Source organism: Cherax quadricarinatus, chromosome 3 (assembly GCF_038502225.1).
Source record: "Cherax quadricarinatus isolate ZL_2023a chromosome 3, ASM3850222v1, whole genome shotgun sequence".
NCBI classification, from domain to species: domain Eukaryota; kingdom Metazoa; phylum Arthropoda; class Malacostraca; order Decapoda; family Parastacidae; genus Cherax; species Cherax quadricarinatus.
The window spans coordinates 77,210,318-77,228,546 of NC_091294.1; the positions used below are offsets into that span (position 1 = coordinate 77,210,318).

At 40.1% G+C, this 18,229-nt stretch overlaps 1 protein-coding gene across 6 annotated transcripts in view; it reads left to right on the forward strand.

Moving 5' to 3' along the window:
• Positions 1 to 18,229, forward strand: part of LOC128704881 (sodium-independent sulfate anion transporter) — a 94,372-nt gene that overhangs the window by 75,053 nt on the left and 1,090 nt on the right. Inside the window, exons 10-13 of one of the 6 annotated variants that reach the window (XM_070092620.1) lie at positions 2,375 to 2,534; positions 4,282 to 4,333; positions 9,551 to 9,611; positions 9,642 to 18,112. In XM_070092620.1, coding sequence (XP_069948721.1) covers positions 2,375 to 2,534; positions 4,282 to 4,333; positions 9,551 to 9,611; positions 9,642 to 9,686 — 318 coding nt within the window. In that variant the 3' untranslated portion in view covers positions 9,687 to 18,112. Of the gene's footprint in view, positions 1 to 2,374; positions 2,535 to 4,281; positions 4,334 to 9,550; positions 18,113 to 18,229 lie in introns of those variants that run through there. The other 5 variants (XR_011392950.1, XM_070092600.1, XM_070092607.1 and 2 more) reach the window with 5 other exon arrangements.

Consider the following 18,229-nt stretch of genomic DNA (forward strand, 5'->3'; position numbering starts at 1 on the left):
CTCAGGGATGAACAGGGAAAATGTTGTTTTAGTGCCAGCAGTTTCTACATTGTTTACTATTAATTCTATTTTTAAATTGGTATTTTTTTTAATTTTGTGTGAAACTGGAGAAATTATCAAATTCTGATAACTTTACAGTGTAGCTGAAATAGTGAAATGGGCAATTTCTTGTGAATGATTGATACAATGGAAGGCATGCTAGCAAAATAGCTAAGAATTTGATCAAATGGAACAATGAAATTGCCTTAAAATAGGACTCAAATTGGGCAAAAATCACCGGTGCGTAAATTTCGCCTGGACAGCTAACTTTGTGCCAACATAATTCCATGAGTTTTTCATTCAATTTTGTACTTTAGGTGTCATTACCTTCAGAAAATGATTCTTTACCATTTCAGAAGTTTTTTTTAATAAAGTGGACATTGAGATCAATATTGATTTTGGAGTCTCAACAATGGAAGAGTTGAGAGTATGTTATCCAGGTATATACCTGGAGTATACCTGGAGAGGGTTTCAGGGATCAACGCCCCCTCGACCCAGTCTCTGACTAGGCCTTGTGGTGGATCAGGGTCTGATCAACCAGGCTGTTACTTCTCACCGCACATAGACTTACGTACAAACCACAGCCCGTCTGGTCAGGTACTAACTTTTGGTGCCTGTTCAGTGACTTCTTGAAGACAGCCACGGGTGTATTGGTAATCCCCCTCATGTATGCTGGTAGGCAGTTGAACAGTCTTGGGCCCCTGACACTTATTGTGTTGTCTCTTATTGTGCTAGTGGCTCCCCTGCTTTTCATTGGGGGGATGTTACATCGTCTGCTGAGTCTTGTGCTTTCATTTTCATGTGCAAATTTGGTACTAGTCCCTCTAAGATTTTCAAGTACATATAATCATGTATCACCTGCATTCCAGGGAATACAAGTTGAGGAACTTCAACCATTCCCAGTAATTTAGGTGTTTTATCGCAGTTATGTTTGCTGTGAAGGTTCTCTGTACATTTTCTAGATCAGGAATTTCACCTGCCTTGAAAGGTGCTGAGGCATATACAGTGGACCCTCAGCTAACGATATTAATCCGCTCCTGAGTGCTCATCGTTAGACGAAATTATAGTTAGCCGAATTAATTTTCCCCATAAGAAATAATGGAAATCCAATTAATCCATTCCAGACAGCCAAAAGTATTAAAAAATAATTTTTTTCCCCTACACAGAAAACAATGAGACATGCAGAATAAATACATAAATAAATGTTAAAATGACACTTACCTTTATTGAAGAGTATTGATGAGTGATGAGACACTGTTTTTCTTGAACTCTCTGGGATTTTCAGAGTGATACATGAGTAAAGGCTTCACTTTGCAATCCCCACTAGCATTACAACATAACATGAGAGTTAGCCTGTCTTTCACAGGTTTGTGTCCTGGGAGTGCCTTTTCCTCCTGAGTAATGTAGGTCCTGTTTGGCATTTTCTTCCAGAATAGGCCTGTTTTGTCACAATTGAACACTTGTTAGGGTTGGAATTTTTCAGCTTCACCATGCCTCATCACACTGTGTATGCCACTACAATTCTTAAATCTCTCAAACCAACCTTTGCTGGCCTTAAGTTCACCAATATGAGCACTAGTTCCAGGCATTTTTTCTTGTTCACCTGGGTGTTAGTCGACTGGTGTGGGTCGCATCCTGGGAGACAAGATTAAGGACCCCAATGGAAATAAGTTAGACAGTTCTTGATGAGTCACTGACTTTCTTGGGTTATCCTGGGTGGCTAACCTTCTGGGGTTAATTCTTTCTCGGTAATTGTTTCTCGTTAAGCCACACCAACAACAGTCTCTCCACCTCTTTGAGTAGTATAGCTGACTGTGGTACGATAGTATTTCTCACCCTTTTTATTACAGGGTGGGCACCAGAAACTTTCTTTGGGCCCATGGTGGCTTATTTAGCAGTTACAAGCACTATAAACAATGGAATAATACAAAATGTATCGCATGTATTCATGAAACCGGCCACCCTGGCTTTTAAACAATGATAGCAGGGCAACTGAGGCGCTCAGGCTGGATGGACAGGTTCAGGACGAATCACGTTGGGTGAGTTTTTTATCGTTAGGTGGGCCAAAATTTTTACTCTCAAATGCTTCGTTATGTGGATTTAACGTTATGCAATGCATTCTTTAGCCGAGGGTCCACTGTAGTGGCTTTCTTTACCTAACAAATAAAAAAATACAATTACTCTTTGTAACCTTTGTCAAAGAAATAAATCTTTATCTTATCAATATTCCAGGCTAGAGAGAACAAGTGATTTTAAGAGAATCATCATGGGCTTGGCATCCCTAACTATACCACTGTGCACAGTGATCTTATTATATTTCTGTTCATTATTCCAGGGAATTGAAGGTCTGTGCTCAGACTTTCAGAAACGCCAACAGCCATTGATCTTGGCAAATGCTTCACCAAACATCAAGAAGTCGCTGGCATGTCTTGATCCACACATCAAGATAACATCAACACCTGAGGAGCTACACTCACTTCTCAGATGTGTTTCCCGTTAGTAACTTTTAATGACGTACCACGATGATAATACAGGTGCTTCTCGACTTTACAATGGTTTGACTTATGATATTTCGACTTTACAATAGTTCATCTTACGATATTTCAACTTTACAATGGTGCAGCAGCAGTAACTTTGGAGATGAAACTTAAGATAATTATCCAGCATGAAGGCAGCAAGTCCCTAACTTACATTCATTTATTGACTTTTCAATACTGGTATTTAGTTAGTTACACTAATTATTTCTTTATTGACTTATTCACTGACATGAGTTATTTATTTACTTATTTGTTTAACATATATTAACATTTTACTTAAGATATTTTTGACACAATATTTTTGACTTACGATGGGTTTGTCAGAACTTTACCCCATTGTAAGTTGAGGACCACCTGTTATTCTTGGTGTTGCATGACATTAAGTTGAATGCTGTGGCTTGAGCATGTAGAATAAAAATGCACAATACCATGTCTAGAACAGCACACAAATAACCTACAAAATAGGAGAAAGAAACTTAAAATGGCATTTTGATCTGACTTAGACCATCAACCAGTTACACAGAAGTGCCTCTCTCTCATATATATATACAGGAGTATATAGCAGCCTAGGTTCTGGGCTACTGCTGTACAGGAAGGCCTTGCTTATACAGTAGGTTAGGTTCTGGGCTACTGCTGTACAGGAGGGCCTCACATATATAGCAGCCTAGATTCTGGGCTACTGCTGTACAAGAGGGCCTCGCTTATACAGCAGGCTAGTTTCCAGGACTACTGCTGTACAGGAGGGCCTTGTTTATACAGCAGGTTAGGTTCCAAGACTACTGCTGCACAGGAGGGCCTTGTTTATACAGCAGGTTAGGTTCCAAGACTACTGCTGCACAGGAGGGCCTTGCTTATACAGCAGGTTAGGTTTCAGGACTACTGCTGTGCAGGAGGGCCTTGCTTATACAGCAGGTTAGGTTTCAGGACTACTGCTGTACAGGAGGGCCTTGCTTATACAGCAGGTTAGGTTTCAGGACTACTGCTGCACAGGAGGGCCTTGCTTATACAGCAGGTTAGGTTTCAGGACTACTGCTGCGCAGGAGGGCCTTGCTTATACAGCAGGTTAGGTTCCAGGACTACTGCTGTACAGGAGGGCCTTGCTTATACAGCAGGTTAGGTTCCAAGACTACTGCTGCACAGGAGGGCCTTGTTTATACAGCAAGTCAGGTTTCAGGACTACTGCTTTATAGGAGGGTCCCGCTTATACATCAGGTTAGGTTCCAGACTACTGCTGTAAAGTGAAACATAGCCCCCCCCCTTTTTTTTCAGTTTCAAATGCATACACATAAAATCCTGATAACATGTTTACCCTATCATATATTTAGTGAACAATATAACTAGGCCTAAAAAATGCATATACATTACACACATTACGTACCTTAAAATATTTTCATCCTTAACTTATGGTGAGCGGTGAATGTATTTATTGAAGGAAGTCTTAATAAATGATTAAGTGCTATAATTGAAAACCGCTGCATTAGCAAAATGCCATAGAGCGAAGCGCTGTAAAGCGAGGCCCTCTTGTACTTGCTTCCTTCCCTTCATGCTTCTATGACTAATTAATAGTCTAAATCGGACCAAAACATTGTCATAAGTTTATATCCTCTGTGAGGGTTATTTGCATATTGAGCATTGTAACCCATAATTTATTTTTCATGTTTCTTTGAGCTTTTTTCTTTGATTTTTCCTTCCTTCTTGTTCTTAGTAAGGAATGAGGTGACGGCAACTTGCGACCAGAGTGCTGCCGTCAGTGCCAGGTACGTAAACATACGCTAATCTTGACCAGAGTTGGATTAAGATTCTGTAGGCCCCTGAGCTACAGGTACTGTGAATCCCCTAGGCTACAGGTACTGTGAGGCCCCTGGGCTACAGGTACTGTGAGGCCCCTGGGCTACAGATACTGTGAGGCACCTGGACTACAGGTACTGTGAGGCACCTGGACTACAGGTACGGTGAGACACCTGGACTACAGGTACTGTGAGGGGCCCCTAGTGATATTTTCAAATGGAAATAATTACGCAAAGTAATTTCCAAGAAATTGCTTTGCGTAATTTCTTGGAGACTAATTTCTCCATAACATCGGCAAATTGTAAGTTGTTGACATCTCTGGGGGCCCTCCACTGGCAGAGGGCCCTGGGCTACAGCTCCTGGTCCCTTAATCCAGCCCTGGTCTTGACAGTTTTTGATTCTCAGGCCTTTGACGCTTCTTGTGCTAGTTGACGACAGCGATGCAGGTTGCAAAACAAGCTTCTGTTGCATCAGTATACTATTACCATCAATTGATTGAGCTTGATTCAGTGAAACATGAATTGTTAAAGTTCTACAGAGTGAAACGTGATGTGATGAAGCTCTACAGAGCGAAACATAACTTGATAAAGCTCTACACAGAGTGATAGTGACGTTATGAAACTACACAGAGTAAAACAACTTTCTAAAGCTTTACAGGATAAAACATGGCTTTCTTAAGCTCTTTTCAGTGAAACATATCTTTTATGAAGCTCTATAGAGTGAAACTTGACTTTCTAAAGCTCCACAAAGTGAAACTTAATGAAGTTTTAAGCAGTGAAACATGACTATATAAAGCTCTACACAAAGTGAAACATGACTTTATAAAGCTCTACAGAACAAAACATAACTTAATAAAGTTGTACACATTGAAACATGATTATATAAAGCTCTATACAATGAAACATGACTACATAAAGTTCTACACAGTGAAACGTGACTGTAAAGCTCTACACAGTGAAATATGACTATATAAAGCTCTACACAGTGAAATATGACTATATAAAGCTCTACATAGTGAAACATGACTATATAAAGCTCTACATAGTGAAATATGACTATATAAAGCTCTACACAGTGAAATATGACTATATAAAGCTCTACATAGTGAAACATGACTATATAAAGCTCTACATAGTGAAATATGACTATATAAAGCTCTACATAGTGAAACATGACTATAAAGCTCTACACAGTGAAATATGACTATATAAAGCTCTACATAGTGAAACATGACTATATAAAGCTCTACACAGTGAAATATGACTATATAAAGCTCTACATAGTGAAACATGACTATATAAAGCTCTACATAGTGAAACATGACTATATAAAGCTCTACACAGTGAAATATGACTATATAAAGCTCTACATAGTGAAACATGACTATATAAAGCTCTACATAGTGAAATATGACTATATAAAGCTCTACATAGTGAAACATGACTATAAAGCTCTACATAGTGAAACATGACTATAAAGCTCTACACAGTGAAATATGACTATATAAAGCTCTACACAGTGATGACTATATAAAGCTCTACACAGTGAAATATGACTATATAAAGCTCTACACAGTGAAATATGACTATATAAAGCTCTACACAGTGAAATACAACATGATAAAGCCTCGCAGTTTTACCATCACTTAAAGCTCTTCACACAGTGAGATATTGTTGCAATTAAAGCTTGTTGCAATAGCTTTGTGTTGCATGCCAGTGAATAATGTGAGCTTAAGCTTATGCTTTGACTGACCTGAGCTCTCATGCAAGGTGCAGAGTTGCAAAGCAAAATGGCTCTTCTGCTGGCCTTCTATAGGGTAGATTGAGCAATAGAGGAAGCAACTTGAAATAGTATACTATGGTAATAGTAGTAGTAATAGTATATGTCGTACTATTTGCACCTAGGGCATCAAATTATAACTTTAAGATTTTTACTAATTTTTTCAAGGGAGTGTTAAACCAGTAAGGTAAATGTGGCATCAAGGGAGAATTGCTCTAATGCCCTGGATTGAGAGCACTAGCTTCTGAGGATGTTATGTACACAAGTCAACCCTGGCAGACATGCCCGAGTTGAATAAACGGAAGAACGGATTGAAACTTGGTCTATATAGCAAGCCTAGTGCTGTAAGATCAACCAGAGAGCTTACAATAGGATGGTTTTATATTATTATTATTAAAACTATCAGGATGGTTTTAAAACTTGTCACTACGACAAGGTCCTAAATGCACTAGAAGACAAAAAGAATGCAGATGTAATATATACAGACTTTGCAAAAGCCTTCGACAAGTGTGACCATGGCGTAATAGCGCACAAAATGCGTGCTGAAGGAATAACAGGAAAAGTCGGTCGATGGATCTATAATTTCCTCACTAACAGAACACAGAGAGTAGTCGTCAACAGAGTAAAGTCCGAGGCAGCTACGATGAAAAGCTCTGTTCCACAAGGCACAGTACTCGCTCCCATCTTGTTCCTCATCCTCATATCCGACATAGACAAGGATGTCAGCCACAGCACCGTGTCTTCCTTTGCAGATGACACCCGAATCTGCATGACAGTGTCTTCCATTGCAGACACTGCAAGGCTCCAGGCGGACATCAACCAAATCTTTCAGTGGGCTGCAGAAAACAATATGAAGTTCAACGATGAGAAATTTCAATTACTCAGATATGGTAAACATGAGGAAATTAAATCTTCATCAGAGTACAAAACAAATTCTGGCCACAAAATAGAGCGAAACACCAACGTCAAAGACCTGGGAGTGATCATGTCGGAGGATCTCACCTTCAAGGACCATAACATTGTATCAATCGCATCTGCTAGAAAAATGACAGGATGGATAATGAGAACCTTCAAAACTAGGGAGGCCAAGCCCATGATGACACTCTTCAGGTCACTTGTTCTATCTAGGCTGGAATATTGCTGCACACTAACAGCACCTTTCAAGGCAGGTGAAATTGCCGACCTAGAAAATGTACAGAGAACTTTCACGGCGCGCATAACGGAGATAAAACACCTCAATTATTGGGAGCGCTTGAGGTTCCTAAACCTGTATTCCCTGGAATGCAAGAGGGAGAGATACATGATTATATACACCTGGAAAATCCTAGAAGGACTAGTACCGAACTTGCACACGAAAATCACTCACTACGAAAGCAAAAGACTTGGCAGACGATGCACCATCCCCCCAATGAAAAGCAGGGGTGTCACTAGCACGTTAAGAGACCATACAATAAGTGTCAGGGGCCCGAGACTGTTCAACTGCCTCCCAGCACACATAAGGGGGATTACCAACAGACCCCTGGCAGTCTTCAAGCTGGCACTGGACAAGCACCTAAAGTCAGTTCCGGATCAGCCGGGCTGTGGCTCGTACGTTGGTTTGCGTGCAGCCAGCAGCAACAGCCTGGTTGATCAGGCTCTGATCCACCAGGAGGCCTGGTCACAGACCGGGCCGCGGGGGCGTTGACCCCTGGAACTCTCTCCAGGTAACTCCAGGTATACCTACAAGGATGGTTTAACATTATTATAATTAAAACTAACCGTTAAACTTACCAAGATGGTTTAACATTATTACTATATTGAAAACTAACCATTAAACCTACTAGGATGGTTTAACATTATTACTATATTGAAAACTAACTGTTAAACCTACCAGGATGGTTTAACATTATTACTATATTGGAAACTAACCATTAAGCCTACCAGGATGGCTTTTCATTATTATTGTAATTAAAACTAACCATTAAGCCTTCCAGGATGGTTTAACATTATTACTATATATCGAAAACTGTTAAACCCACCAGGATGGTTTAACATTATTATTATAATTAAAAGTAACTGTTAAACCTGCCAGGATGGTTTTGCAAGTAGCATAATTACAATCAGACATCGTGACTCACGAAATCGTAATGACACGATTGCAAACAAGCCATACCACGGGCGGGGATAGAACCCACGGTCAGAGAGTCTCAAAACTCCAGACCGTCGCATTAGCCACGAGACCAGCTAGCCACAATAAGATTCGTCCAACTAGGTATATTTCTACAACATAGGAATGTTAGCATAGGTACCACTGTGACCACAAATACAAGTTTTTACAGACGAATCTCCAGCTAGCGTGGCCGTGACGAACTCTAGCTCAAGTCCCCTCAAAGCCATTAACATGACTCACTAAATCGTAATGACACGATTGCAAACAAACCATACCACGGGCGGGGATAGAATCCGCGATCAGAGAGTCTCAAAACTCCAGACCGTCACATTAGCCACTGTCATTACGGTTTCATGAGTAATGTTAACGGCTTTGAGGGGACTTGAGCTAGAGTTCGTCACGGCCACACTAGCTGGAGATTCGTCTGTAAAAACTTGCATTTGTGGTCACGATGGTGCCTATGCTAACCTTCTTATGGTGTAGAAATATACCTAGTTGGACGAATCTTATTGTAGCTAGCTGGTCCAGTGGCTAACGCGACAGTCTGGAGTTTTGAGGCTCTCTGATTGCGGGTTCTATTCCCGCCTGTGGTATGGTTAATCAGATATCGTATTGTGAATGTAATAATGATATACAATACTGATAGGTTGATGAGTAAGACACAAGTGCAGGAGTTAGGTACAGAGGCAGCAGGAGCAGTAGAGACGTGAAGACAGTGTCATCAGTCCATCAGCCTTGAAGGCGTAGTTTTGAGGTGGTCAGTCCCTCAGCCTGTTCCAAACTATGGAGCAAGACTCTTCTCCAGGCTGGGGACTGACCACCTAGAAACTACATCTTCAAGGTACTGATTACATCATCTCTACATCTCTACTGCTTCTGTACTTGACTGAAGAAGTTTACGGTGTAGGAGAAATGTTTCAGAATAAATATACCTAACTGATGGACATGTGTTGTACCTATTGCATCCTTTTGTAACCTCTGCAGTTGAGTGGTTACAGTGTTGGGCCTCCTCCAGAACTATAGTTCAACTCTCCATTCATTCTTTTCTTCATTAGCAATCATTATGTTGTTACAGTAAGACTTCCTGAATTGTGTGTAACATTCATAATACAGGAAAACCTCAACTTGCAAACACATTGTGGACCTGTGTATAATATTGTTAGAGTAATGATATACACAATACTGATGATTCTCAGCATGTTTGTAAGTCAAGAACTTAATGTATGATGTGAGATGATAGGCGATATTTGTGTTGCAGAGATGGATGCAGTCACAACACTCAGCAACAACTGTGCAATGGTGCACAGCAACAGTGTAGTGTGTGCAATGGTGCACAGCAACAGTGTAGAGTGTGCAATGGTGCACAGCAACACTGCAGAGACTTGCAGCGGTGAAGAATTTGACATGATCAATCCGCTACTGCAAGTCACCACTTCCGCTGCTAAACCGTCCGTCTGCGACCAGCCGGCGTAACATTCCGCTTCTTTCCACTTGTAACGAGAGTAGACTTAACTGTAGTATTGGAACCCTTTAGAGTAGACTTAACTGTAGTATTGGAACCCTTTAGTAAAGTACTGGATCCCATTAGTAAACTATTAGAACCCTTTAGTAAAGTATTGTATCCCTTTAGTGAAGTACAGTGGACCCCCGGTTGCGATATTAATCCGTTCCTGAGAGCTCATTGTAAACCAAAATTATCAGAAAGCGAATCAATTTTCCCCATAAGAAATAATGGAAATCAAATTAATCCGTGCAAGACCCCCAAAAATATGAAAAAAAAACCTTTACCACATGAAATATTAAGTTTAATGCAATAGAATAATTACAATAACAATAGAATAATTGACACTTACCTTTAATGAAGATCTGGTGGTGATTGATGGGATGGGAGGAGGGGAGAGTGTGGATGGTGTTAGTGTTTAGAAGGGGAATCCCCCTCCATTAGGACTTGAGGTAGCAAGTCCTTTTCTGGGGTTACTTCCCTTCTTCTTTTAATGCCACTAGGACCAGGTTGAGAGTCACTGGACTTGTGTCGCACAACATATCTGTCCATAGAGGCCTGTACCTCTCGTTCCTTTATGACTTTCCTAAAGTGGTTCACAACAGTGTCATTGTACAGGTTGCCAACACGGCTTGCAGTAGCTGTCTGAGGGTGATTTTCATCAAGAAAGCTTTGTACTTTACGCTACATTGCACACATTTCCTTAATCTTTGAAGTAGACAACTTCTTCAATTTCTCTCTCCCCTCCTCCGGAGCAGCTTCCTCAGGTCTGGCTTCTTGCTGTTGAAGATGATCTAGCAGCTCATCAGTGGTTAGTTCGTCATTGTCCTCCTCCATAAACTCTTCCACATCCTCCCCACTAACCTCCAACCCCAAGGACTTCCCCAGTGCCACAATGGATTCCTCAACTGGCATAGGCTTCTCAGGGTTAGCCTCAAACCCTTCGAAATCCCTTTTGTCTACACATTCTGGCCACAGTTTTTTCCAACCAGAGTTCAAGGTCCTCTTAGTCACTCCCTCCCAAGCCTTACCTATAAGGGTTACACAATTGAGGATATTAAAGTGATCCTTCCAAAACTCCTTTAGCCAATAGAGTATCTGTGGTCACTTCAAAGCACCTTTCAAACATAGCTTTTGTGTACAGTTTCTTGAAGTTGGAAATGACCTGCTGGTCCATGGGCTGCAGGAGAGGAGTGGTATTAGGAGGCAAAAACTTGACCTTAATGAAGCTCATGTCCCCAGAAAGTCGCTCTGCCAAGTCTATAGGATGACCAGGAGCATTGTCTAATACCAGGAGGCACTTATGGTCTAATTTCTTTTCAATTAGGTAATTTTTCACATTGGGGGCAAATGCATGGTGTAACCAGTCATAGAAAAAGTCCCTAGTGACCCATGCCTTACTGTTTGCCCTCCACAGCACACACAAATTAGCCTTGAGGATATTCTTTTGCCTGAACGCTCTGAGAGTTTCTGAGTGATACACCAATAAAGGCTTCACTTTGCAATCACCACTAGCATTGGCACACATCAGAAGAGTAAGCCTGTCTTTCAAAGGCTTATGTCCTGGGAGTGCCTTTTCCTCCTGAGTAATGTAGGTCCTGCTTGGCAATTTCTTCCAAAACAGGCCTGTTTCGTCACAATTAAACACTTGTTCAGGTTTCAATCCTTCAGCCTCTATGTACTCCTTGAATTCATGCACATATTTTTCAGCTGCTTTGTGGTCTGAACTGGCAGCCTCACCATGCCTAATCACACTATGTATGCCACTACGATTCTTAAATCTTTCAAACCAATCTTTGCTGGCCTTAAATTCACTCACATCACCACTAGCTGCAGGCAATTTCTTTACCAAATCGTCATGCAAGTGCCTAGCCTTTTCACAAATGATCGCTTGAGAGATGCTATCTCCTGCTATCTGTTTTTCATTTATCCACACCAATAACAGTCTCTCAACATTTTCTAACACTTGCGGTCGCTGTTTCGTAATCACAGTTGCACCTTTTGCAAGAACAGCTTCCTTGATTGACGTTTTCCTGCTCACTGTAGTAGAGATGGTTGATTGGGGTTTACTATACAACCTGACCAGCTCCGACACACGCACTCTACTTTTGTACTTTGCAATTATCTCTTTCTTCATTTCAATAGTCATTAGCACCCTTGGTTTCGAAGGGTTGGCACTAGAAGCTTTCTTGGGGCCCATGGTGACTTATTTTGCAGAAACAAGCACAAAAAACAGTGATAATATGGATAATATGGAATGTACCGAATGTATCCTTGGATGCGCGCACACTGGCTGGCTTGTAAACACTGGCACACACGGGGCAGTTCAGGCCACACGTGAACACGTCTCGTGCGAATTGCATTGCATACCGGGTTTTGTAATGGGAACCGAGGCAAATTTTTTGCAATATAATGCATCGGTTACCAGATTTATCGGATACTGATAGCATCGCGAACCGGGAGTCCACTGTACTGGATCCTTTTAGTGAAGTATTGGATCCCTTTAGTAAAGTATTGAATCTCAAAGCATAATATTGACAGTATTATTGGAACTCAAGTAATTTAAGTGGACACAAGAATAAAAAATACTACTTTATAAAAAGTACTTTTTAGTAACTTTTTCTTAATCGACCGTATGTGAGGACCAGCATAGTATTCCCCTGCTTTTGTACTTATTGTTGGAGCTTAAGTTTTTCTGTGTACTTAGTGTAGACTTAACTGTAGTATTGGATCCCTTTAGTAAAGTATTGGAACTCTTTAGTAAAGTATTGGAGTCCTTTAGTAAAGCATTGGATCCCTTTACTAAGGGGGTCCAACACTTTATTAAAATATTGGAGTCTTTTAGTGAAGTATTGGATCCCTTTAGTAAAGTATTGGAAGCCTTTAGTAAAGTATTGGAAACCTTTAGTAAAGTACAGTGGACCCCCAGTTTACGATATTATTTCATTCCAGAAGTATGTTCAGGTGCCAGTACTGAACGAATTTGTTCCCATAAGGAATATTGTGAATTAGATTAGTCCATTTCAGACCCCCAAACATACATGTACAAACGCACTTATGTAAATACACTTACATAATTGGTCGCATTGGGAGGTGATCGTAAAGCAGGGGTCCGCTGTATTGGATCCCTTTAGTAAAGTATTGAATCCCTTTAGTAAGGTATTAAATTTCATAAGTAAATTATTGAAAGTATTATTGGAACTTAAGTAATTTAAGTAGACACAAGAATAAAAAATAGTACTTAAAAAAAAAAATACTTTTTTGTAACTTTCAAATTGACCGTATGTGAGGAGCAACATAATACTTCCTGGTTTTTGTACTTAGTGTTGGCACTTAAGTTTTCTGTGTGTACAAATGTGTGAAAAACACTATTATATAACCTTTGATATAACGAACAAATAGTGTCCATTAAATTAGAAATACAGCCTCTCCTCACTTAACGATGGAGATAGGAACCTAAGACACCCGTACTATAATGGTGGTGGATTTGTGTCAACCATCTTTGATATTATGTATTTTAATGTCACCTTTACATCATTATATAAGATTTCTGGTATATTTTTAAATGTTTATACAGCAGTGTACTGTACATTGTAATAAACAGAATTGAGGAAATCAGCTCTAATATACATTATTTAGGTATAAATACTGGTCGGAGAGCCCATCGTAAGTCCGAGGTGTCGGTAAACGAGTACGTCGCTAAGTGAAGAGAGGCACCTCCGTAAAATAGGGAGAAAAGGGGATCTGCTTTTGTGGAAATCTGTTATAATGAACATTTTGATAAAGTAAAGTCTGCTTTGTCAATGGACTTCTAGACATGGACGTATGTCCAGTGCAGCGGATGTAGTCTGCTGCATTGATGGTACTACCAATTTTACTAAGAATATTTGGTACAGTAAATTACCTGATAATCAGAGTTTAGAGTACAGTGGATGTATGTAGTGTGATGGTAGTAGAGTTGTGATTGGTGGAGTGTGCAAGTCACACTTATAATAATAATAGTAATAATAATAATAATAATAATAATAAAATCTTTATTTACTACAAGTACATGTACAAGGTATACAGACCATAACTGACATCAGTGACATACTACTATATAGAAAGCCACTTGTTAGGCTGAGCATTTCCCACAAATTAGGTCAGTTTTGTCCTAGGGTGCGACCCACACCAGTCCACTAACACTAGGTACCCATTTTACGCTGATGGATGAACAGGGACAGGGACAGCAGGTGTCTTATGAAAACATGTCCCAAATGTTTTCCAGCTGTACCAGAGGAGATTTGAACCCCAGACCTCAGTGTGTGATCTGAGTGCACTAGCGATCAAGCTACGGACACCGGGCACCTAATTTAAATCCAGTCCCTGACACCTGACTTAAATCTAATCCCTCTCATGTACAAGTCCCACAAATATTCAATCCCTCTCATGTACAAGTCCCATTTATATTCAATCCTTCTCATGTAAAAGTCCTATTTATATTCAATCCCTCTCATGTACAAGTCCCACATATGACACAGAGAGAAAGGGGGCTAGTAATCCCATCTACTGTATACTGAAACTTTCATTCTTCCTTTTTAGATCCCTGTGCCTCAGTGGGTGATGGCCAATGCACTGAAAACTGTAGAACTATAATACAAAAGGTGTGGTTAGGTTAGGTTCGTCAGGAAACAGGACAAGTGTTTCCTGATGCGGGTCTTAATCAGATGATGACTCACCGTTAAAGAATAAAGATTTTATTTCTTTGTAGAGGTTACAATGTGTAATTTGGTTTGTTAAGTACAAAGGAAGTCACTATCATGCCGGGGCATTTCACCCAGACTTATTCCAGTACATAATAACTACTTAAATCTAGACAAGATAAGAATGGTTAACTTCTTAATAAATATGTATTTAATCTTAATACTAATGTGAGGTAGTCAAGGTGGAGGTTTATAAGAATAATCTTGAAGTTGCACATAATAAAAACAATATTACAATTAATGGTTCAAACAGTAATATTTCATGAACTGGCAGATGTTTAATAAACTAGAGGTCGTAAATATATTTGGGAGAGTTGCTTCAAACTGATTACAAGTTGTTTTGGTTAGTATTGAGAGAGGAGAGGATTTTTAGGAATAGTCTTAAATTTATATATAGTAAGTGGAGCATTTGGTCAACTGACCGAGGCCTTCCACTAGTAAAGATGAGGTAATCAGTCCCTCATTTTTTGTATATGTTCTACCTTCTTCACATTATGTTCTTGTACTGATAAAGCCACTGGATGGCAGAATGTCTACAAATAAAGATAGGCAAATGTTGCACACGTGTCCCATGGCTGGATTGGTAGTGCACTTGGCTCACACTGAGGTCCTTGGTTCGATCCTTGGTACGGGTAGAAACACTGGGGCATGTTGCTTTAAGACAACTGCTGTCCATGTTCACCTAGCAGTAAGTAGGTACCTGGGTGTTAGTCACCTTACACCTGCTGTCACTGTTCACCTAGCAGTAAGTACTTGGGTGTTAGTTGATTGGTATGGGTGGCATCCTGGGACCAAAACTTAAGTTGCAGGAAATGCTTTGTATAACCAGGGAATTTCTATATATTGTCATTGATGTCAGCTATGGTCTGTATAAGTTGTATCATGTTCCTGTAGAAATAAAAATTATTATTATTATGAACTAAAGAAACTTACAATTGATCGGAATTTGTCACTGGTGTGACCAGATCAGACAGTCGTGTGATTTAGTGGACTTGATCTACTGCTTCTCTGATTTTACCAGACAACCCACTTAGTGGACATATCGAGCTTTTGTCGAGCCAGACTTTTTTTTGCCCATTTCATCCCATGTCCACTTTACAGAGGTGTTTTAGCCAGGTTTAAAAACAGTGATAACACTGTCGGAAAAGCCACTTGTGTATTCTATCATATACTTCTCATATATACACCATACACTACATACTACATCTTTCTTTCTTTCTTTCAACACACCGGCCGTATCCCACCGAGGCGGGGTGGCCGAAAAGGAAAAACGAAAGTTTCTCCTTTAACAGTTAGTAATACAGTGGACCCCCGGTTAACGATATTTTTTCACTCCAGAAGTATGTTCAGGTGCCAGTAGTGACCGAATTTGTTCCCATAAGGAATATTGTGAAGTAGATTAGTCCATTTCAGACCCCCAAACATACACGTACAAACGCACTTACATAAATACAGTGGACCCCCGGTTAACGATTTTAATCCGTGCAAGAGGGGTAATTGTTATGCGAAATAATCGTTATGTGAATGAATTTTCCCCATAAGAAATAATGGAAATAAAATTAATCCGTGCAAGACACCCAAAAGTATGAAAAAAAAAATTTTACCACATGAAATATACATTTTCCCACACACAAAGAGAAGGATACATGCACAATAGTAGAGTAGTACATGCACAGTATATATTGTGCATGTACTACTCTACTAAATGAAGAATAAATGACACTTACCTTTATTGAAGATGCAGCAATGACTGATGAGACACTGTGTCCTGGGAGTGCCTTTTCCTCCTGAGTACTGTAGGTCCTGTTTGGCATTTTCTTCCAGAACAGGCCTTATCACACTGTGTATGCCACTACGATTCTTAAATCTCTCAAACCAACCTTTGCTGGCTTTAAATTCACCAATATGAGCACTAGTTCCAGGCATTTTTCCCTGTTCACCTGGGTGTTAGTCGACTGGTGTGGGTTGCATCCTGGGAGACAAGATTAAGGACCCCAATGGAAATAAGTTAGACAGTCTTCAATGACACTGACTTTTTTGGGTTATCCTGGGTGGCAAATCCTCTGGGGTTAATTGTTTCTTGGTATTCTCAATAAGCCACACCAACAACGGTGCTACAGCAGCAGCAGCAGCTGACGGTGGTACAGCAGCAACAGACGGTGGTACAGCAGCAACAATGCTACAGCAGCAGCAGACGATGCTACAGCAGCAGCAGCAGCAGACGATGCTACAGCAGCAGCAGCAGCAGCAGACAATGCTACAGCAGCAGCAGACGATGCTACAGCAGCAGCAGCAGCAGCAGACAATGCTACAGCAGCAGCAGACGATGCTACAGCAGCAGCAGCAGCAGACGATGCTACAGCAGCAGCAGCAGCAGCAGACAATGCTACAGCAGCAGCAGACGATGCTACAGCAGCAGCAGCAGCAGCAGACGATGCTACAGCAGCAGCAGCAGCAGCAGACGATGCTTCAGCAGCAGCAGCAGCTGACAGTGCTGCAGCAGCAGCAGCAGCTGTACCACCAATAGTAGCGATACTTATCAATGATCTTTTTCTTCTTCTCTATTGTAATTCTCACCCTTATTGCTGTAGGGTTGGCACTAGAAGCTTTCTTGGGGCCCATGGTCACTTATTTTCCAGAAAAAGCACCGAAAACACTGTAATAATACGAAATATTCCGATTGTATGCTTGGATGTTACCGTGGAGGCTGGCTGGTAAACAATGCCACCGGCGGAACATGTGAGCGTGGCTCAGGCCGCACATTGGACGCGTCTCGGAGGAAAATCGGTAAGCGGGTTTTTAAGCGGTATGTGAGGCAAAATTTTTGCAATTAAAGTAAGCGGTATACGAAATAATCGCTATGTGATGCCATCGTTATGCGGGGGTCCACTGTACACTTACATAATCGGTCGCATTCGGAGGTGATCGTTATGCGGGGGTCCACTGTATATACAGGAGAAGAGGTTACTAGCCCCCTTGCTCCCGGCATTTTAGTCGCCTCTATACACACAATATACTACATATATACACTACTTTTTCTTTTTAGGCCACCATGCCATTGTGGGATATGGCCGGTTTGTTGAAAAAAAATACACTATGTACTACATATGTGCAATATACTTAATATATACACAATATACTACATATATACACAGTATACTACATATATACACAATATACTACATAATAATAATAAAAGTTCATTATATCGAGGGTTTAAACTAAAAAAGTAATTCCTAGAAGCTGAAGCGTTCAAAGATTATCATTTTATTTTGGTTTAGTTTTTAGGTTTGTTGTAGTGTTTTTTATCAGGTGTTTTTAAAACATTTTTGTGATCGGTATGGTAACTTGATCTTTCTTATACATATGAATGTATACAGGTTTATACATTAAAACAAAAACTGGGAAATTGCAACAGAAATATTTGGTTTTATTGAGTAATTTTAAGATTTATTGTATGTTATTAATTTATTTAATTTTATTACAGTAGATCTTGGATTATTTGGTCTCTTATGACATAATTCTTTGTTTTTTCTCAGGAGGTGCCTGGTGTATGTATTAAAAAATATTAAAATTTGCAGCTTGATAATTGTCCACAATAGTCAAAAACATCTTCTCCAAAGTGTAGATGACTTGTGACTTTTAATTCTAAGAATTCAATTTGTTATTTTACAAATTCCATTGTCTTTAATTG